The sequence below is a fragment of the Thalassophryne amazonica genome, chromosome 1 (assembly GCF_902500255.1).
Source record: "Thalassophryne amazonica chromosome 1, fThaAma1.1, whole genome shotgun sequence".
Classification (NCBI taxonomy): Eukaryota; Metazoa; Chordata; class Actinopteri; order Batrachoidiformes; family Batrachoididae; genus Thalassophryne; species Thalassophryne amazonica.
This window is the reverse complement of record NC_047103.1, coordinates 172,576,481-172,599,537: the sequence shown is the minus strand read 5'-3', so window position 1 is coordinate 172,599,537 and position 23,057 is coordinate 172,576,481. Positions and strand designations below refer to the sequence as shown.

The 23,057-nt window shown below is 46.9% G+C and overlaps 1 protein-coding gene across 1 annotated transcript in view; it reads left to right on the top strand.

The window, feature by feature from the left end:
• LOC117520386 (kalirin-like) overlaps positions 1-23,057 on the top strand; it is a 167,552-nt gene that overhangs the window by 63,076 nt on the left and 81,419 nt on the right. Inside the window, 14 exon segments of the mRNA XM_034181767.1 lie at positions 4,028-4,107; positions 12,482-12,620; positions 12,691-12,825; positions 12,922-13,084; positions 13,295-13,410; positions 14,884-15,006; positions 15,082-15,264; positions 15,404-15,528; positions 15,612-15,678; positions 16,140-16,209; positions 16,212-16,242; positions 17,975-18,047; positions 18,121-18,210; positions 18,911-19,003. Of these exon segments, the coding sequence (XP_034037658.1) occupies positions 4,028-4,107; positions 12,482-12,620; positions 12,691-12,825; positions 12,922-13,084; positions 13,295-13,410; positions 14,884-15,006; positions 15,082-15,264; positions 15,404-15,528; positions 15,612-15,678; positions 16,140-16,209; positions 16,212-16,242; positions 17,975-18,047; positions 18,121-18,210; positions 18,911-19,003 (1,488 nt within the window).

Here is a 23,057-nt window from a genome sequence, read left to right as displayed (position 1 = left end):
TAGAGTGTTGTCTATGAAAACCGGACTGAAACCTGTCATGAATGTTATTCTGATCCAGGAAGAGTGTCAGTTGGTCTGAAACCACCCTCTCGAGGATCTTAGACAGGAATGGGAGCTTAGAAATAGGTCTAAAACTACTTAGATCCATTTGATTTAAACCTGTTTTTTTCAGTAGAGGCAACACTATGGCATGCTTGAAAGCACTGGGAAACACTCCGGTGGACAAAGAAAGATTTACCATTCTAGTAACACACGGACCAATTACCTCAAATAATTTAATAAAGAGCCTGTATGGAAGGCTGTCCGATGAGCAAGATATGTGTGTGTGTGTGTATATATATATATATATATATATATATATATATATATATATATATATATATAATATACACTCAACAAAAATATAAACGCAACACTTTTGGTTTTGCTCCCATTTTGTATGAGATGAACTCAAGATCTAAAACTTTTTCCACATACACAATATCACCATTTCCCTCAAATATTGTTCACAAACCAGTCTAAATCTGTGATAGTGAGCACTTCTCCTTTGCTGAGATAATCCATCCCACCTCACAGGTGTGCCATATCAAGATGCTGATTAGACACCATGATTAGTGCACAGGTTTGCCTTAGACTGCCCAAGTTTTAGATCTTTGAGTTCATCTCATACAAAATGGGAGCAAAACCAAAAGAGGACAAGTTGGGACATGCCTATCTCGGCTTTCAGTGCTTACCAGTCGAGTGAGTATAAGAGAAATTGTGGAGAGCTGGGCTTGTCCCAACTTGTCCCCTGGCACTCTGAAACGGAGGTGTTCCTTTGTCTCGCTTCATCAGCGAATCGGTCGTGACGCGCGAAGCCTCCGTGCGGCTTTCCATGACAAAATCTCTTGTTAAAAGTGAAATCTGCCGGAAAATGGCTGATGTCCAGCTCTTGTGATAACCAGAGAAATTGCACACGACGGTCCCGGCTCCACACAGCCATCCATTTAGAAATTATGTGGTGGTTTCTGCCTCTCGATGGCGGCTCGGAGCGCGGGACACCGTGCGCCATTGTGGGCCCTCCTTAAAGCTGTAGTAACACTCCTTATTCTCTGTGAAGTCCGTAAAATTTTCACCAAAAGCCAGATAAATTTTTCTAATGGTTTCCAGCTGCCTGTCTCTAACAGTTTCTGAAAAAATTCTGATGGAAAAAAAGCCCAAATCATTCCGCCATTTCCTCGCAATGAAACGACGACGAGAGGGGTGGACCAGTGCTCACTCAAAGCCTGCCCACAGGTGAATGACGCAACCGACAGGCGTGGAAAAACTCATGCATACGCACGAGGGTTCAAGCTTGGCTGACGTAAAACATATGAATCAAATCCATATATTTTTTGCATAAAATAAAAAGGTTGGATACTTTTCTCAGACCTCGTATTATCTGGTATTTTGTCTCTACTGCCATCTACTGGCCAGTAGTGTTCATGGCAGTATTCAAACTGAAGCTGGGCTGATATTTTCAATCACTGTACTCGGTTCCATCTCAAACTGTACCACAGAACCGCATGGTGTAAAAGTTCAGAGTGCACGATTTTTGTTCTCACACACATTGTACGTTCAAAAACCACACGTCAGACTCGTGTTTCCAGAAGCAAAACGTAAACAGAAGCTTTTTTTCCAAACTTAATTTACAAAAACTCTCGGTGGGAGACATCAAAGTTTTAAAAACAACAACAAAAAACCATTACAAGACAGGTCTGCGGTGTTTGCACAGGCGAGAGGTGGTCGTGAGATTTTAAACACAGCTCGTTACTCCATCTATACTCGTACTAAACGATGCAGGATGCGCAATTAACCTGAAACTTGGTGCGATCCAACAAATTCTTGCACCAATGAAAAATCAACTGAAAAAGGGCCAAAACTCACACTAGCAACAGTATTTGGCAGTGTTCTATTTATTTTGACACCGGTTATATCAGACGGTTATCTAATTACAACTTGGCTTTTTTTTTTTTTTTTTTTGAAAATGCCTGTTTTTACAAATAAAAAATGGAATATTTTACAAAAGCACATTTATCTGTAAACACCAACACATAACACACCTCACATTAACGTGTTGGTTTACATAACCAATCAGTGTAGTGGAGGCACATTTTACCCAGAATGCCATATATATATATATATATATATATATATATATATATATATACATACACACAAACACACACACACACACACACACACACACACATATATATGTGAGCTGCTCCTGGACAACCCCTGCAGCATTCAGGAATTTCATTGAGGTTGTAACTAAAGAGTTCTTGTATGTGTTCAGTTTGCACTTGGGGAAGTTCAGACTCCTGGTGGAGGATGTGGGATGGATCACAGAGTATTTTCTGTGCTTGCCCATAGACAGACTGCTCATAGATGGGCTGAAGGTGAAGGGTTCTGATCTTCCCCTTAAACCTTCATGGCAGTCTGCGTCAGACGAGAAAGCTTCGATTTTAACTTCCTGGTCAACACCAAAGGCCCTGAGTCGTAAATGTGCACATAAATTATCGATACAGGTTTCCCAACTGAACAGAGGATCTAAGTGAACATCTTGATATCTATAAGAGTTTATCTGGCAGATTTTTTTTTTTTTATCATGAACTAGAACTGAGCTAGATCTAGAACCATCTCCTGCATTTTATTCCCATTTATAATCAGGTGGTTGGCATCACACCACTGAACAAAAGACTCAACCTCAGAACAATAAGATGAAGTATCTTTGTCCTTGTGCCAAAGGCTGAGGACGGCCATGTCACCAGAGAACTTAAAAATCAGGTTACCGGGGAGATGACTGCTGTATTCATTTGTATATAAAGTAAACAAGACGGGGAACTCACACAACCCTGAGGTACTCCTGTACTGATAGACCTGGAGTCTGAGACTGTGTGGTTTACTTTGACATTCTGAGTCCTATTAGTTAAAAAAGAATAAAACCATTTCACAATAAGCAGGTCTACAGTCATCTGAGAGAGTTTATCAACAGATGAGCCCGCAAAGTATTAAAAGCAGAACTAAAATCAACAAATAAAAGACGTGCATCAACCTCGGGCTCCTCCAGATGCTTTAGGGTCAGATGGGTGATACTGTTAACTGATCATCTGTACCTCGACCGTGTCTATAAGCAAACTGTCATGGGTCCAATTCAGAGCCGATGCCAGCTTCAATATGGAAATGTACTGTACTGTACTCGTTAGTCTCAGTTGGACAGGGTTTATTCTAGACAGTATTTAAAAAGAGGATAAGGACTGATTGCAGTTTAGCTCAGTCACATTGTCCGTCTGTAACGAGGGCAGATCGACTAACCTGCACTGCTGACCAAACTTCACAGTCACGCTTGGTCTGAGCGAGGTGTCATCTACAGCCTCCTGTTGGGGCTAAAATCTGAAACCCCCATCATAAGGTTTCTTGTTTTGGCAACACAGGACAAAAATAGGAAGGTGACTGCAAAAATGCAGACAGTGTCCACTACAGGTAACCATAGCAACAGGCCACTGCTTCATGTAGACTTGAGCCGTGTCTTAGTTCAGAGGTTGTGTCCTTCAGAGGCTGCGTACTTTATAGTGGTGCAACTAGACTGTCCCGTTTGAAGGCTGCTTGGAATATGACCCAAAGGACACAAACAGAAACAAACAAAAAACAAAACAAACAAAGCAAAAGGACAATTTCAAGCTTCATATGTACAATTATAAATAAGTAATGTTTATAAGTAAAGAATAAATAAGCACTGAAATCTGATGACTGAACTCGAGGTTACGCCCACTATGCTCGCTTGTTGCCTGCAGCTGTCAAGGATTAAAGTGAGAAAATCTAATGATGCAAACACAAACTGTTACATGGGCTGGACCATCTCATTTCAGAACAGTTGGTTTGGCTTCTGCTGTGTCTGAAGGACAGACCTTCATAGAATACAGCCTTCAAAGGATGCAGCCTCTGAACTGAGACCTGCTGTCATCTGGTTTGACTGATAGAATTGTCCCCATGTGTCTCTATCTAGGCTCTACTTCATGCAGACTCGCTGCAGCGGACTCACCAGGTGGCTCTGGCCCTGCAGCAAAGAGCGGAGCTGCTGGTCAGGTCTGTTACAAATATCATGTGTTAACTCCAAATGTTAGGAAGCATCAGCTGCCGACGCCTCATTACAAACCCGTCAACCTATGCTGTTACAACTCAGCAACCGTCAGCGTGTGTTGCAGAGAATAAAACCATAAAAAAGCAAAAAGAATAAAAAACACACATTAACTTAAAATACTAACAATAAAAAAAAAAGAAAAAAAGGGAAAAAAGATGAGTCTTCAATCTAGACTTAAAAATCTCCACAGAGTCTGACTGCCATATCTGTGCAGGGAGATCATTCCACAGAACAGGGGCACGATGTTGGGAAAGTGTAGTGACACGGACCCACAACAGGGGGCGCAAATGAAAGGTCAATAGATGAGCCAAAAGGTAACAATTTAATGTTGTGAATGTGCACAACGAACATACAGACAATCTCAGAATATCATTACAGTCAATCCACAAAGGTGACGTGTGGGCAGGCTCGAGGATAGAAGACGTCCGTCCTGAGAAGAGCCGGAACCACACGATTTCCGCCAGCCACAGAACCTGGTGAATACTGGAGCCGCCAAGTCCCGAATTCCCAGGTGATCACCGTCCCCGACTGTCGGATCTGGTACTGCTGGCGAAGAACAAAGACAGTCAAGTGTGGGTGTGTGTACACCCAGTAACAACAGCGGTGGGAATGCCACCTCCACCTCTCACTCAATATGTTGCAGCGATCCCTCAGAGAAAAAAGAGTGCCGTCTTGCACAGCCTCCACAAAAAGGACCGGTACCCCTTTAAACACTCACAATAAACAGATTTACAAAAGGCTGAGGATATTACCTCCAATGAAGTATGATATCTCGGCGATGAGGTGGAGATGATGTCTGGGTTTTATGGAGTGAGATGATGTAGAATGAGTGACAGCTGTCAGGAAGTAATGAGTAACAGCTGTCACTCCCGGCTGAGTCCGTGGCGGCAGCGCCCTCTCGTGCCTGAAGCCCGCACTTCAGGCAGGGCGCCCTCTGGTGGTGGGCCAGCAGTACCTCTTCTGGCGGCCCACACAACAGGACCCCCCCCTCAACGGGCGCCCCCTGGCGCCCGACCAGGTTGGTCGGGGTGTCGGCGGTAGAAGTCGGCCAGGAGGGCCGGATCCAGGATGAAGCTCCTCTTCACCCTGGAGCGTTCTTCGGGTCCATACCCTTCCCAGTCCACCAGATATTGGAACCCCCGGCCCATTCGACGGACGTCCAGGAGCCGGCGCACAGTCCAAGCCGGCTCCCCGTCAATGATCCGGGCAGGACGCAGCGCCGGACCGGGAGCACAGAGGGGTGAGGTGTGGTGAGGCTTGAGCCTGGAAACATGGAAGACCGGGTGGATCCGCAGTGAAGCTGGGAGCTGGAGCTTCACTGCGGCAGGGCTGAGGACTTTGAGGATACGAAAGGGGCCGATGAACCTGTCCATCAATTTAGGAGACTGTACTTGCAGGGGGATGTCCTTCGTTGACAACCACACCTCCTGCCCGGGCTGGTATGCAGGGACCGGGGACCGCCGGTGGTCTGCATGGGTCTTGGCCCTCGTCCAGGCTTTCAACAAGGCAGAACGGGCGGTACGCCACACCCGACGGCACCTCCGAAGATGGGCCCGGACCGAGGGCACACCGACCTCTCCCTCCACCACGGGAAATAATGGGGCTGGTACCCCAAACACACCTCAAATGGGGAGAGGCCGGTGGCAGAAGACACCTGGCTGTTATGCGCATACTCGATCCAGGCCAGATGGTTACTCCAGGCCGTCGGGTGCGCGGATGTTACGCAGCGGAGGGTCTGTTCCAGTTCCTGGTTGGCCCGCTCTGCCTGTCCGTTCGTCTGTGGATGGTACCCGGACGAGAGGCTCACGGTGGCCCCCAGGTCCCTGCAGAAGCTCCTCCAGACGTGTGAGGAGAACTGGGGACCACGATCTGAGACGATGTCGGTGGGTATCCCATGCAGACGGACGACGTGGTGGACCAGGAGGTCTGCTGTCTCCTGGGCTGTTGGGAGCTTCGGGAGGGCCACGAAGTGGGCCGCCTTGGAGAATTGGTCCACTATCGTGAAGATGGTGGTGTTGCCCTGGGACGGCGGGAGGCCCGTGACGAAATCCAGGCCGATGTGGGACCAGGGGCGATGAGGCACCGGTAACGGCTGAAGAAGTCCTTGGGACCTTTTATGGTCTTCCTTGCCCCTGGCACAGGTGGTGCAGGCCTGGATATACTCCCGGACGTCAGCCTCCATAGACGCCCACCAGAAGCGCTGCCGGACAACTGCCACGGTCCTTCGCACCCCTGGATGACAGGAGAGCTTGGAACCATGACAGAAGTCCAAGACTGCAGCTCTGGCCTCTGGTGGGACGTATAAATGGTTCTTCGGACCTGTACCTGGGTCGGGGCTCCGTGCCAGGGCCTCCCGGACGATCTTCTCCACGTCCCAGGTGAGGGTGGCCATGATAGTGGACTCCGGTAGGATGGGCTCCGGTGGATCCGACATTGCAGTTTTGACCTCCTCTTCGTGTACCCGGGACAAGGCATCCGACCTCTGGTTCTTGGTCCCGGGGCGATAGGTGATCCGGAAATCAAAACGCCTGAAGAACAGTGACCAGCGGGCTTGCCTGGGGTTCAGCCGCTTGGCGGTCCTGATATACTCCAGGTTCCGATGGTCAGTGAAAACCGTGAAAGGCACAGACGCTCCCTCCAACAGGTGTCTCCACTCCTCAAGAGCCTCTTTCACCGCAAGGAGTTCTCGATTGCCGACGTCATAGTTCCGTTCAGCCGGGGTCAACCTGCGTGAAAAGTAGGCACACGGGTGAAGAACCTTATCGGTCTCTCCGCTCTGGGACAGCACGGCTCCTATCCCTGAGTCAGAGGCGTCCACTTCAACCACGAACTGGCGGCTAGGGTCGGGCTGCATTAAAACTGGCGCAGTAGAGACCGTCGTTTCAACTCCTTGAACGCGGCTTCGCACCGATCCGACCAGGTGAAGGGGACTTTTGGAGAGGTCAGGGCTGTCAGGGGGCTAACTACCTGACTGTAGCCCTTAATGAACCTCCTATAGAAATTAGCGAAACCGAGGAACTGTTGCAGCTTCCTACGGCTTGTTGGTTGGGGCCAATCTCTCACCGCCGCAACCTTGGCCGGATCAGGGGCGACGGAGTTAGAGGAGATGATAACCCCAGGAAGGACAAAGACGTGCGGTGAAACTCGCACTTCTTGCCCTTCACAAACAGTCGGTTCTCTAATAACCGCTGCAGGACCTGATGTACATGCTGGACATGGGTCTCAGGATCCGGAGAAAAAGATGAGAATATCGTCCAGATATACGAAGACGAATCGGTGCAGGAAGTCCCGCAAGATGTCGTTAACCAAGGCTTGGAACGTCGCGGGGGCGTTGGTGAGGCCGAATGGCATGACCAGGTACTCAAAGTGACCTAACGGGGTGTTTAAATGCCGTCTTCCATCGTCTCCCTTCCGGATCTGAACCAGGTGATACGCATTTCTAAGATCCAGCTTAGTAAAGATTTTGGCTCCATGCAGGGGGGTGAACACGGAATCCAACAATGGCAACGGGTATCGATTGCGAACCGTAATCTCATTCAGCCCCCTGTAATCAATGCATGGACGGAGTCCGCCATCTTTCTTGCCCACAAAAAAGAAACCTGCCCCCATCGGGGAGGTGGAGTTCCGGATCAGCCCGGCAGCTAATGAGTCCCGGATGTAGGTCTCCATTGATTCACGCTCAGGTCGTGAGAGGTTGTACAGCCTGCTGGACGGGAACTCAGCGCCTGGAACCAAATCAATGGCACAATCGTACGGACGGTGCGGGGGAAGGATGAGTGCCAGATCCTTGCTGAAGACGTCAGCAAGATTGTGGTACTCAACCGGCACTGCTGTGAGATTGGGAGGGACTTTGACCTCCTCCTTAGCCTGTAAACCGGGAGGAACCGAGGATCCTAAACACACCCGATGGCAGGTTTCGCTCCACTGAACCACCACCCCAGACGGCCAATCAATCCGGGGATTGTGCTTCAACATCCATGGGAAGCCCAAATCACGCGGGAGGTAGAAGGAGTTACAAAAAACTCAATCTCCTCCCGATGGTTTCCAGACACCACCAGAGTTACTGGTTGTGTCTTGTGTGTGATTAAAGGGAGGAGGGTGCCATCTAGTGCCCGAACCTGCAATGGCGAAGGAAGCACCACCAGAGGGAGTCCTACCTCCCTTGCCCATCTGCTGTCTAGCAGATTCCCTTCTGACCCCGTGTCCACCAGTGCTGGGGCTTGAAGGGTTAAATCCCCGCTCAGGATTGTGACTGGGAGTCGTGTGGCAATCTGTGTGTGTCTCACTTGAATGTTTTGACCCCCCCTTAGCCCAGTCTCTAAGGGGCGAGTGTTTGTCGTTTTGGCCGTTTGGGCAGTTTTTCTGTATGTGCTTCTTTTGAGCTGCAGAGGAAAAACACTCTCCGCGGATCAGCCTCCTCATTTTGGCCCTGTGCATTTCCCTAACAACGTCGCAGGGGGAGCTGTTGCCCCACAGAGCGCTGCGGCTGTGGAGCGTGGGGAGGGCGGCCCCTTTTCGAACCCGGAGGGAGAGGGGCGGCGCGTATTCCGGTCACGTCCTTCGCCTCGCTCCAGACAGTGTTTCCTCCAACCGATTGTCTAACCGTATAACGAGATCGATAAGCCATCTAAATCCCGCTGTTCCTACCTTAAGCTACCAGCTGCTCCTTCAGGACTAACGACAGTCCGTTTATGAAGGCGGCACGGAGCGCAACGTTATTCCAGCCGGACCTCGCAGCCGCGATGCGGAAGTGGACTGCATAAGTGGCTGCGCTCTCGCGTCCCTGTCTCATTGACAGCAGCACAGTTGAAGCGGTCTCTCCTCTGTTAGGGTGATCAAACACTGTTCTGAACTCCCCCACAAACCCAGTGTATGCTGATAACAACCGTGAATTCTGTTCCCAGAGCGCCGTAGCCCAGGCGCGTGCTTTACCCCGAAGCAGAGCAATCACATAAGCTTGTTGTGCGAAGACGAGCGAACATTGCATGAGAAAGTCCGCGCACGTCTCCACACAACCTCCGTACGGCTCAGGAGGGCTTATGTATGCTTCAGGGGATGGTGGGAGGGGTTGTTGAACCACCACTAGAACGTTCATATCCTGCACAGGGTCGGCAGGAGGACGAGCTGCAGCAGCACCCTGAGCGCTCGCCGCCATCTGTGCGGAGAGAGCCTCCACCCTGCGGTTCAGGAGGATGTTTTGCTCGGTCATCTGATCTAACCGAGCCGTAAAGGTGGTGAGAATGTGCTGCAGCTCACCAATCACGCCTCCTGCAGACGCCTGCGCTCCCTGCTCTCCCAATTGGTCGTTCAACAGCCGGGGTGACGCCCCTCAGAGTCCATGACGCTGGCCGAGGATATCCTGTTGGGAAAGTGTAGTGACACGGACCCACAACAGGGGGCGCAAATGAACGGTCAATAGATGAGCCAAAGGTAACAATGTAATGTTTGTGAATTGTGCACAACGAACATACAGACAATCTCAGAATATCATTACAGTCAATCCACAAAGGTGACGTGTGGGCAGGCTCGAGGATAGAAGACGTCCGTCCTGAGAAAGCCGGAACCACACGATTTCCGCCAGCCCACAGAACCTGGTGAATACTGGAGCCGCCAAGTCCCGTATTCCCAGGTGATCACTGTCCCCGACTGTCGGATCTGGTACTGCTGGCGAAGAACAAAGACAGTCAAGTGTGGGTGTGTGTACACCCAGTAACAACAGCGGTGGGAATGCCACCTCCACCTCTCACTCAATATGTTGCAGCGATCCCTCAGAGGAAAGAGAGTGCCGTCTTGCACAGCCTCCACAAAAAGGACCGGTACTCCTGCAAACACTCACAATAAACAGATTTACAAAAGGCTGAGGATATTACCTCCAATGAAGTATGATATCTCGGCGATGAGGTGGAGATGACGTCTGGGTTTTATGGAGTGAGATGATGAAGAATGAGTGACAGCTGTCAGGAAGTAATGAGTAACAGCTGTCACTCCCGGCTGAGTCCGTGGCGGCAGCGCCCTCTCGTGCCTGAAGCCCACACTTCAGGCATGGCGCCCTCTGGTGGTGGGCCAGCAGTACCTCTTCTGGCGGCCCACACAACACACGATAAGAGAAAGCTCTGTGACCCACAGACTTCTTATTCACCCTAGGGGCACAAAGTAGTCCTGCACCCTGTGAATGCAAGGCTCGAGCTGGTACGTAGGGCTTAACCAAGTCAGCCAGGTAGAGAGGTGACAGTCTGTGAACAGTTTTCTAAGTTAGTAACAGAACTTTAAAATCCAGTCTCACAGAGACAGGAAGCCAGTGAAGAGACGCCAGAACAGGTGTAAAGTGGTCAAACTTTCTGCTAACCAATAAGCCACCTTGCTGCTCAGATCTTATACAGTTAGTACATATTTCCCTACCTAGCTATCATCAGTCAGATAAAAAGCCATCCAGAAAGTCACTCCACGCCAGCTGAACCTCACATATTTCCATCAGTTCACTTTATTTCTGTGGCATCAAATCACAACATACGCTGGCCCAAAGTGATCAGAGACATGATGCTGTTTATGAAGTGGTCCCTCAGGATTAAGAAGGCCCCCAGTATGTTCAGATATGTTCAGTGCGGCATTATGAACCAGTGGTCGAAATACATTTTTAACCTACTTGCACTGGTGCTAGTAACAAAAAATTACTTACACGAAAAAAAGATTACTTGCACAACCAAAAGTCAGTCTTATATCAACCTTAAAACTCCTCCTCCGATGTGTCAGACACTTCCTCTCTGGGGAGAGTTTGAGGGGAGAGCAGCAGCAGCGGCAAGACAGTTTTCTTTCTTCACATGCGCGTGCGAGCGAATCATCCATGAAGATTATTTTATTTATTAACTACACAGATGTATAATAAAACAAATAGTGACTGGCTTATAACACAATTATGACAGAGTTTGAGGGGAGAGAGAGAGAGCGAGGAACTACAGAGCCCTGGAAGTGTCATCACAAAATGTTTTGCATGTGCAGAGAATGTGCACACGTTTTATTATATTGTGCGCACGTTTTATGATATTGTGTGCACATTTTATGATATTGTGCACTCATTTTATTATATTGTGCGCTCGTTTTATTATATTGTGCGCACATTTTATGATATTGTGCACATGTTTTAAGCATTGTTTGAGTAAAGCAAGGACACAATCTACTTAAACGTGGCCACAATTTGGAAAACGTGCACTCAATATTGTCTTGACACATAAATGTTGGCTATTAGTCATCAAACCAGGAGACAGTGTAATACATTTCCCAATTAGAAATGGATCTGGTCAGAGTGTATCATCATGATTTGGGCGCACAAGGACATACAAAGAACTCCAGCTGCCCAGCATGACATCATCTGGAGTTTAAGCACATTAAAAAGGATGCTGAGGGCGAAGTGTCTCCCTGTTGTGAGGATGACAGTTTAGGTCATATTATGGAGTTCATTTTGAACGAGAGGAAAACTAGCACGTTTTATTAATTCGAGGGCTCAAATTAAAGGAAAACGTGTGCACAAATGATCACGGCCAGGAAAACGTGCACACATTTTATTAATTTGAGAGCACATTTATTAATTCGTGGGCTCAATTAAAGGAAAACGTGCACACAGATTATCATGGCCAGAAAAAAATATCACTTTAAGTGACCTCTCCCAGGTTCCGTAAAGGAACTGCAGCGGCTGCCAGTTTTTTGTTTTTTTGTTTTTTTTTTACGTGCACGCGCGAACTAATCGTCCGTGAAGATAATTTTATTAACTACACAGATGTATAATAAAACAAATGGTGACTGGTTTATAACACAATGATGACAGAGTTTGAGGGCCACAGCCAGCCGGTTTTTTTTCTTTTCTTTGTTTACATGTGTGCGTGTGAACACAACAAATAGACCACAGCAACTCACTCTGTGTGTGAGAGTCATAAAATGCAGGGAAGACGAAGACAACACACTGGAAATTTTTTTTCCTTATTTATTCCTTTATTGGTTCATTCAACGGGTGCTTATAGTTGATAAAACTTGGATAAAGTTACTTGCACCAGTGCAAGTGCAGTATAAAATTACGTGCACCGCTCGAATAATATGTGCACAAACTAGCACATGCACGTACTATTTCAAGCCCTGTGAACTGTAACGATCAACTGAGGAAACGTTCAGGCTAAATGTCATTTTGTGAAATGTTCACAGTCTGACGGGCTTTGATTAAAACCTGCAGGTGGTTTGATGAGATGTGAGTTTGACATGATGTGATTGTGAAATTATTGAGCCTGTTTGTCCAAGGTCTCAAAAATTTGACCTCTGAACTTCCTTGGTCAGGTCAGGTCACTATGATCCGGACGCAGTGAGGGCATGTGCCCAGACGGTGGCGCTGCACTGGCAGACGCTGATGCTGAGGATTGAGGACAGACTCAAACTGGTCAATGCTTCTGCTGCTTTCTACCGCACGTCTCAGCAGGTACCGCCATCTGTCTGCTTGGGTCCAGTCCTGCTGTCGGTGTGTCTTACCTGTCCTCGTGTCTGTCCAGGTGTGCGGTGTCCTCGAGAGCCTGGAGCAGGAGTATCGCAGGGAGGAGGACTGGTGTGGAGGAGGAGACAGGCAGCCGGAGCACCTCCTGCCTCTCATTAACAAGCACATGGAGCAGAAGGAAGCATTTCTGAAGGTGAGGCGCAGACAAAAATAAAACAACTAAACAAAGCCTGAGGTCGTCAATGGAACGATGTCATGCAGTGTAACGGTTTGATTTCCATGGTAACAGGCTTGCACCCTGGCCAGGCGGAATGCTGAGGTTTTCCTAAAATACATCCACCGCAACAGCGTCACCATGGCAAACATTTCAGGCCACAGTGTCACTGTGTCTGGGGTCATGGGGGTCACAGAGGTCACCGGGCACTCCCGGGTACCCGAGCAACAGGTTAAAGGTAAATGAATAAAAACAGACAAGTGCCATTTGTAAACCAGTGTGGACTAAGGATACAGCCCTGAGGCACTCCACAATTCAGTGGTTTCTGTACGTGTCCACTTCACTGTTCTTCCTCTGTGTGTGTGTGTGTGTGTGTGTGTGTGTGTGTGTGTGTGTGTGTGTGTGTGTGTGTGTGTGTGTGTGTGTGTGTGTGTGTGTGTGCATGCAGGTATTCTCAGTGAGTTGCTCCAAAGGGAAAACAGAGTTCTTCATTTCTGGACTTTGAAGAAGCGTCGACTGGACCAGTGCCAGCAGTACCTGATGTTCCAAAGCCACGCTCAGCAGGTACATTAAAGTGAAGGTTGTTGTGGAGGAACTTTAATGTGCTCATGGACCCTGTTGTTGACCACAGCGGCTCTGCAATGTGAAGGGCTGCCAGGACATCCCTGACACTGCAGAGCATCAGCAAACACCTGGAGAATCTCAAACCCCTCATGATGTCAGCAGATCAGTGACTCTTAATTTGTCAATGTTGAGGGAGGTTCATGTCTGAAAGACGAGCTCCACTAAATGTACTCGTCAATTCTCTTCCACTGGATTTCCCCCTTTCGTGTTTCAGATAAAGACTTTTTCTTTGGAATGGTGAAGGACCCCGACTACACCTCAGCAAGTCACAGTGGAGCTCTGAGACCAACCAACATGTTTTATTACTATTCTCTTAATCTGACACATCTGGTCCACTGCTCACTTCCTCCTGCAGAAGATAGCAGTTTTTATGTTGTGATATCTGGAACCTTATAAAAGCTGTATATACAGTTGTGCTCAAAGTTTACATACTCAGGCAGAATTTTAGATTTTCTGGCCATTTTTCAGAAAACATGAATGATAACACAAAAACTTTTTTACCACTCATGGTTAGTTGCTGGGTGAAGCCTTTCTGAATTTTGTATCAGCAGTTATCCTGCTTCCTGATGAAGTGGTATAGAGGAGGATTTTCTTAAAAAGAAGACCTGAACGTTCAGCTACAAACTGCCAGAAGGTACATCTGAGATGCAAACCTGGATTTGATCTGTTTTGGTGAAAGAAAATCCTTCTCTGCTCGACTTTGCTGTGAAGCTCAGAGTAGTGATGCAAAATGCAGAACATGCACTGTGCACAATGTCTCCAATCACAGACACAGAAGCCTGTAACTTCTTCTGGGTGTCTTGGTGGCTTTCCTCACTCTTCTCCTTCTTGCACAGTCACTCAGTTTTTGAGAACTGTCTACTCTACACACATTTACCACAGAGTGTCACACTGTGTGTATTTCTTCATAACTGATGTAAATAAAGTCCAAGACATATTCAGTGGCAGCTTCACCATCAAAGAGCCTCAACCAAAAAACACCGCAAAAGACTCCAATCTGTCACTGATGGATGTTAAAGGGGGCAACACACGGTATGAAGAACAGGGGGATGGAAACCTCTGAGCACAACTCTATAATTCAACTCAGTGAATCCTTGGTAGCATCTTCCATCACCCTGAAACGTCTGTGGTCAACTTCCAAAGTGATGCCTTAAGCTTGAACTCTTAGAACATCATAACAGGCTGCTGCCACCTCACCATGAGATACCTTGAACCTTCAGGAGTCTTTGACTGGACTCAGAACCCTCCTGGAGTGCAGTAACTCCAACAAACTCCAAACAAACCTCCAGAAGGCATCCTGAAACATCATGAAGCACCCTTGAATATTCCTGAAAGACTTCTTGAACATTCTAGAGTGCTACCATGGCTGCCCGTGGATGACTGCAGGCTGTCTAAGGTGCATTTTCTTCACAGGCTCTGGATTGGCTGCAGCAGTCAGGTGACCACTACCTGGCCACGCACACATCACCGGGAGCGACGGTGGCAGAGACACAGGAACTTCTGAACCAACACAGAGATTTCTGTGTTTCTGCCAAGGTGAGAAGACAGCAGGCACAGGTTCACACACACAAACACGCCGACACTAACGCCGCCATGTAATACACATGTCAGCGCACACAGGAGAAGGTCCACCTGCTGATCCAGCTAGCTGAAAGCATGCTGGCGAAAGGCCACGCCCATCGGACAGAGCTTCGGCGCTGTGTTTCGACAGTGGATAAACACTATCGGGACTTCACTCTCAGAATGGGACAGTACCGCCACCTGTTGCAGACGGCGTTAGGAGGGTGCACACAGGTAGCAAAACAAAGTACTGTATGAAGGCTGGATGAAAAGTCTTAACTCCAAAACCTAGAGTTAAAGTTCAAGTTCCAAACATTTTGTTGACTGAGTTACCGTTTCTGAGTCTGAGAGCCGTGTTACGTGTCCCTGTCAGGACAACAAGGACTTGGAGCTGGAGCTCATCCCAAACAGTCTATCTGACTCTGATCCTGAAGTCAACCTGTCCGACCCCAGCCACCAGGTCAGCGATGAAAAAAGACGCTCTGCACGCAAGAAGGAGTAAGTAGCATTACTGTTACTGTGACTACAGTTCTGTGTATTACTGTGGTACTTGCACCGGTAACGTTTTCATATTTTCTGAGGTACATCATGGCCGAGCTCCTTCAGACAGAAAGAGTCTACGTTAGAGATCTTCAGGAGTGCATCGAGGTAGGCACTGTGTACTACACTACAATACTACAGTAAGGACTGTACTCCCTGTGGATTCAGTGTAATACCATTGTACCTCGTCTCGGTTCGACTGTCTCACCTTCACTCCTCCAAACATATTTCTGCTCACTGTGGACAGTCGTTTGCTCGTCTGACCATGAAATGTTCCACAGAAGGATTTTTTTTTTTTTTTGGCTCTTGAGTTCAGCTGCAATCTTTAGTCGAAGTTGAAGGTTTGGACTTTGAAGCGGGACCTGGTCGCAGCTTCTTATTTCTCTCCCAGTGATGTCTCAACTTCCAGGGCTTCTTCAAGATCAACCGAAGAGGCTGAAGACGTGCTGATCCCTGGAATGTGCAGTCCAATCATTCAGCCCCAGAAAAACAACACAATGTCCATGATGAGTGTATGACAACTTCTGACTGTACTAGTACTACTACTACTACTGTGTCCATGGTGCAAGACGTACCTGTGGGAGATGACGAGTGGTTCAGAGGATGTCCCCCTGGTTGACCAATAGGATGAAGTTGTGTTTGGAACATTCAGGACATCTATGAGTTCCACAACAAGGTACGGCAGAAGACTGTGGTACTACAGTAACACGCATAGTACTATTGAATGTCAAAGTTGTGATGTCATGATTTGAAGCTAAATAGGATTTGGTTCAGCAGAAGTTGTAGAGAAGCTTGAATCTTTGACTGGACTGGGTTGCTTGACTGTGAGGACGTTTCGCTTCAAATTGCAGAAAGCTTCCTCAGCTAAAATTCTTCCCTCTGGTAGTCTGACTTCTGTCTTGACTCTTGTAGAGAAGAAACAGAAGTAGCACCTATTGTGCTCTAGTTAGCACCCTCCTAATGACAGGGCAGCTGTCCCTCCTAATGATGGGACAGAAGCCTCCCCTGCCGGCTCCCTTGACGACTCTCCTGATGGCTCCCTTGACGACTCTCCTGATGACGTGAATGACTCATTACCATGAACAAAAGACTGAAACTGCTTTGACCTGAGTATCCCATTGTAAACAGGCCCCCTCCCTGGTTAAGGCTGGGTTTCAACTGTTTCACAAAGAATGCCTCCTTGACCCCTCTCTCAAACCATTTTCTTCTCTCTGGCTAAGATTTTAACTTCCTTGTCCTCAACGTGTGGTTAGTGTCTTTCAGGTGGAGATGAACTGCAGACTGAGGTCCACTGGCAACCTCTCTGCGGTGCTGGTATAGCCTTTTGTGTAAAGGTTGCTTAGTCTCACCTATGTAGTGTTCATTACAGTTTTCCTGACATCTGATAGAATACACTACATTGCTCTGTTTGTAACTAGGGATCCTGTCCTTAGGGTGAACTAATTTCTGTCTCAAGGTGTTAATCGGTTTAAAGGTAAACTGGGATTTGTGCTGTCTGAAGATCCTCTGTAGTTTTTCCCCCTACTCCTGCTAAATAAGGGAGAGACACTCCTCTTCTTCTTGTCTCCGTCTCCTGTCTATTGGTCTCTTTGTTTTCTGGGACTTCTACACTTTGTCCAGGGACCATCGTGGGTACCCACATACTGTGAGGGCTTTCCGTACAAGTTGTTGTTCTTTAGCCCTTCCGTCTGCAGTTGTGGGCACCTGTAGGGCTCTGTGCTGAAGAGTCCTGATCACAGAAACATTTCAGCAGAAGTTCTTTAAAGGTTTCAGTGTTCAATAAAATTCCGTTTTTGCTTGTGAGTCTACCAGGTCTGATTATGAACAACTTTTAACACTTTGTGACATCACAAAGAAGTGTGTACAGACTACCAGGACAGAAGGAGTACTGCAGAACACCTAAGGGAAAGTCCTTCTTACTTCCTAAAACATATGGCAGGAATAGTAGTATGTGTGCTGAGTACAATGTAAAGTAAAGAGTCACTTGTTTCAAAGTATCCGAGTCCCTGCAGACTTGACATTGAGTGCTGATCACAGGTTATGTATTTAAAGTGGGGAGTGAATTTCTCTTCTTCGTTTTTTGCTAAACCGCTTTGGATGAGTGACAGAGCAAGAAGTTCCATGACTCTGCTGGGGTACCAGTATGTAGACCTGGGCTTGATTCCCAGCCACACTACCTGTCTGTGTCCTTGGACAAGTCTCTGGATGTCTCAGTCCACCCAGCTGGTAATGGGTACCAGCCCTGGCTGGACTTACCTGTGACTGACTGTGATATCCGGAGATAGGTACCAGCACCACCGGGCCTCAGGACCTGAACGGGACTGAGAGTACCTCTACTTCTTCTTCCACTGGAGGCACAGAAATGTAGCATTCTTAGTGTAATCATGTGCTACTCTTTATTTTGCAGTATTTTTCTGAAGGAACTGGAAAACTACGAACAGCTTCCTGAAGATGTCGGACACTGCTTTGTTACCTGGGTAACCATGAGATTGACTAGTTTATCATCAGTTTAAAAGTTACATGAAATCTGAAATTCTGTCTTTCTCTTAGGCTGATAAATTCCACATGTACGTGACGTACTGCAGGAACAAACCTGACTCCAGTCTGCTGATCCAGCAGCATGGCGTGGGCTTCTTCGAGGTCAGGCCCCGCACCACAAACACGGCATTGAGCTGAAAGGGAGTTCGTTTGTGTGACTTCATCTCGATTCTTTGGACAGTGATTCATCCCGCTGTTCTTCCTCAGACCTTTTTCATACCAGTTTCAGGAATGTAGGAACATGCAGTCCAGGGTTGAGTCTAGACCTGTTCTTCAGACTACCTGCCTGTGTCCTTGGACCAGATACTTCATCTGCACTGTCTCAGTCCACCCAGCTGGAAATGGGTTCTGGCCTTGGCTGGAGACGTAACCTGTGATGGACCGGTACCCCATCCAGGGGGAGTCGTAGAATCTCAGCCACTTCATAGAATCCAGTTAAAAGCACCAACGACCTTCAAGGCCCGGAAAGGACTTCTTGCAGCCAGTCACTTGTCCTCAGTGTCTCCATCAAAGTTTGAATGTTTTATGTCCATAAAATGACAGAGTGGATAGTTTTTGGTGACATCACAGCAGGTGCAGGTTCTGACATTGTACCAAATGTGAGTGAAATCCACAAAAAGGTTTCTGAGATCTAGTTACAGAGGGACAGTTACAGGGGAGGTTCTAACGTTTCCCATGTGGGAAAATTCCGAAGTGGACAAAGAATCACTTGTTACTGCATTATTGGTTTGTTTGTCACCGGTTTGGCTCATTGCTTTGGGTCTTTGACGCTCTGACAGATTAATCTTTTCTTTATAATCAGGAGGTCCAAAGGAGACACGGTCTGGCTAACTCCGTCTCTTCAGCACTCATCAAACCAGTTCAGAGGATCACCAAATACCAGCTGCTGCTCAAGGTAACAAAAAAAAATTGGTTAGTACTGTTACTTTATGGGTCACTGCTTAGTACTGTTACCTGGTGGGTCACTGCTTAGTACTGTTACCTGATGGGTCACTGGTTAGTACCGTTACCCAGTGGGTCACTGCTTAGTACTGTTACCTGATGGGTCACTGCTTAGTATGGTACCTGATGGATCACTGCTTAGTACTGTACCTGGTGGGTCACTGCTTAGTACTGTTACCTCATGGGTCACTGGTTAGTACTGTTACCCAGTGGGTCACTGCTTAGTACTGTTACCTGATGGGTCACTGCTTAGTATGGTTACCTGATGGATCACTGCTTAGTACTGTTACCAGGTGGGTCACTGGTTAGTACTGTTACCTGATGGGTCACTGCTTAGTACTGTTACCAGGTGGGTCACTGGTTAGTACTGTTACCCTTGTGGGTCACTGCTTAGTACTGTTACCAGGTGGGTCCTGCTCAGTACTGTTACCTGATGGGTCACTGCTTAGTACTGTTACCTGATGGGTCACTGGTTAGTACTGTTGCCCGGTGGGTCACTGGTTAGTACTGTTACCTGATGGGTCACTGCTTAGTACTGTTACCTGATGGGTCACTGGTTAGTACTGTTACCAGGTGGGTCACTGCTTAGTACTGTTACCAGTGGGTCACTGGTTAGTACTCTTACCTTATGGGTCACTGCTTAGTACTGTTACCTGATGGGTCACTGGTTAGTACTGTTACCTGGAGGGTCACTGCTTAGTACTCTTACCTGATGGGTCACTGGTTAGTACTGTTACCTGGAGGGTCACTGCTTAGTACTGTTACCTGATGGGTCACTGGTTAGTATTGTTACCTGATGGGTCACTGCTTAGTACTGTTACCTGATGGGTCACTGCTTAGTACTGTTACCTGATGGGTCACTGCTTAGTAACGTTACCCGGTGAGTCACTGCTTAGTATTGTTACCTGGTGGTCACTGGTTAGTACTGTTACCTAGTGGGTAACAGTCATTGATCTGGTAATACTGTTAAACATGTTAAGAATGATGGTAACAGAATATCAATATGTATTGATCACATTTTTACTAATTCTGCTGAGCGGTGTAGTAAAGTAATTTCTGTTCCCTTTGGCTGTACTTTTCTGCTCTGGGTGTGAAATGTTTAGTTATTCCTCGGCCTCCTTTAGCAGTAACGGTACTTGTAATAAGCGCAGCTTATTCGTAGCTTTGGAGGCCAGGCTGGGCGAATTGGAGGCTCGGCTCCGCACCGTGGAAAATTCTACAGCTAGCCAGGCCCCTGTAGTCGGTGCGGACCAAGGTAGCTTAGCCGCCGTTAGTTCCCCCCTGGCAGATCCCGGGCAGTCGGGAAAGCAGGCCGACTGGGTGACTGTGAGGAGGAAGCGTAGCCCTAAACAGAAGCCCCTTGTACACCGTCAACCCGTTCACATCTCTAACCGTTTTTCCCCACTCGACGATACACTCGCCGAGGATCAAACTCTGGTTATTGGCGACTCTGTTTGAGAAATGTGAAGTTAGCGACACCAGCAACCATAGTCAATTGTCTTCCGGGGGCCAGAGCAGGTGACATCGAAGGACATTTGAAATTGCTGGCTAAGGCTAAGCGTAAATTTGGTAAGATTGTAATTCACGTCGGCAGTAATGACACCCGGTTACGCCAATCGGAGGTCACTAAAATTAACATTAAATCGGTGTGTAACTTTGCAAAAACAATGTCGGACTCTGTAGTTTTCTCTGGGCCCCTCCCCAATCAGACCGGGAGTGACATGTTTAGCCGCATGTTCTCCTTGAATTGCTGGCTGTCTGAGTGGTGTCCAAAAAATGAGGTGGGCTTCATTGATAATTGGCAAAGCTTCTGGGGAAAACCTGGTCTTGTTAGGAGAGACGGCATCCATCCCACTTAGAGGGAGCAGCTCTCATTTCTAGAAATCTGGCCAATTTTTTGGGATCCTCCAAACTGTGACTGTCTAGCGTTGGGACCAGGAGGCAGAGCTGTGGTCTTATACACCTCTCTGCAGCTTCTCTCCCCCTGCCATCCCCTCATTACCCCATCCCCGTAGAGACGGTGCCTGCTCCCAGACACCAATAACCAGCAAAAATCTATTTAAGCATAAAATTCAAAAAGAAAAATAATATAGCACCTTCAACTGCACCACAGACTAAACAGTTAAATGTGGTCTATTAAACATTAGGTCTCTCTCTTCTAAGTCCCTGTTGGTAAATGATATAATAATTGATCAACGTATTGATTTATTCTGCTAACAGAACCTGGTTACAGCAGGATGAATATGTTAGTTTAAATGAGTCAACACCCCCGAGTCACACTAACTGTCAGAATGCTCGTAGCACGGGCCGGGGTGGAGGATTAGCAGCAATCTTCCATTCCAGCCTATTAATTAATCAAAAACCTAGACAGAGCTTTAATTCATTTGAAAGCTTGTCTCTTAGTCTTGTCCATCCAAATTGGAAGTCCCAAAAACCAGTTTTATTTGTTATTATCTATCGTCCACCTGGTCGTTACTGTGAGTTTCTCTGTGAATTTTCAGACCTTTTGTCTGACTTAGTGCTTAGCTCAGATAAGATAATTATAGTGGGCGATTTTAACATCCCACAGATGCTGAGAATGACAGCCTCAACACTGCATTTAATCTATTATTAGACTCTATCGGCTTTGCTCAAAAAGTAAATGAGTCCACCCACCACTTTAATCATATTTTAGATCTTGTTCTGACTTATGGTATGGAAATAGAGACTTAACAGTATTCCCTGAAAACTCCCTTCTGTCTGATCATTTTTTAATAACATTTACATTTACCCTGTTGGACTACCCTGCAGTGGGGAATAAGTTTCATTACACTAGAAGTCTTTCAGAAAGCGCTGTAACTAGGTTTAAGGATATGATTCCTTCTTTATGTCTCTAATGTCATATACCAACACAGTGCAGAGTAGCTACCTAAACTCTGTAAGGGAGTTAGAGTATCTCGTCAATAGTTTTACATCCTCATTGAAGACAACTTTGGATGCTGTAGCTCCTCTGAAAAGATGAGCTTTAAATCAGAAGTGTCTGACTCCGTGGTATAACTCACAAACTCGTAGCTTAAAGCAGATAACCGTAAGTTGGAGAGGAAATGGCGTCTCACTAATTTAGAAGATCTTCACTTAGCCTGGAAAAGAGTTTGTTGCTCTATAAAAAGCCCTCCGTAAAGCTAGGACATCTTACTACTCATCACTAATTGAAGAAAATAAGAACAACCCCAGGTTTCTTTTCAGCACTGTAGCCAGGCTGACAAAGAGTCAGAGCTCTATTGAGCTGAGTATTCCATTAACTTTAACTAGTAATGACTTCATGACTTTCTTTGCTAACAAAATTTTGACTATTAGAAAAAAAATTACTCATAACCATCCCAAAGATGTATCGTTATCTTTGGCTGCTTTCAGTGATGCCGGTATTTGGTTAGACTCTTTCTCTCCGATTGTTCTGTCTGAGTTATTTTCATTAGTTACTTCATCCAAACCATCAACATGTTTATTAGACCCCATTCCTGCCAGGCTGCTCAAGGAAGTCCTACCATTATTTAATGCTTCAATCTTACATATGATCAATCTATCTTTGTTAGTTGGTTATGTACCACAGGCCTTAAGGTGGCAGTAATTAAACCATTACTTAAAAGCCATCACTTGACCCAGCTATCTTAGCTAATTATAGGCCAATCTCCAACCTTCCTTTTCTCTCAAAGATTCTTGAGAGGGTAGTTGTAAAACAGCTAACTGATCACCTGCAGAGGAATGGTCTATTTGAGAGTTTCAGTCAGGTTTTAGAATTCATCATAGTACAGAAACAGCATTAGTGAAGGTTACAAATGATCTTCTTATGGCTTCGGACAGTGGACTTATCTCTGTGCTTGTTCTGTTGGACCTCAGTGCTGCTTTTGATACTGTTGACCATAAAATTTTATTACAGAGATTAGAGCATGTCATAGGTATTAAGGGCACTGCGCTGCGGTGGTTTGAATCATATTTGTCTAATAGATTACAGTTTGTTCATGTAAATG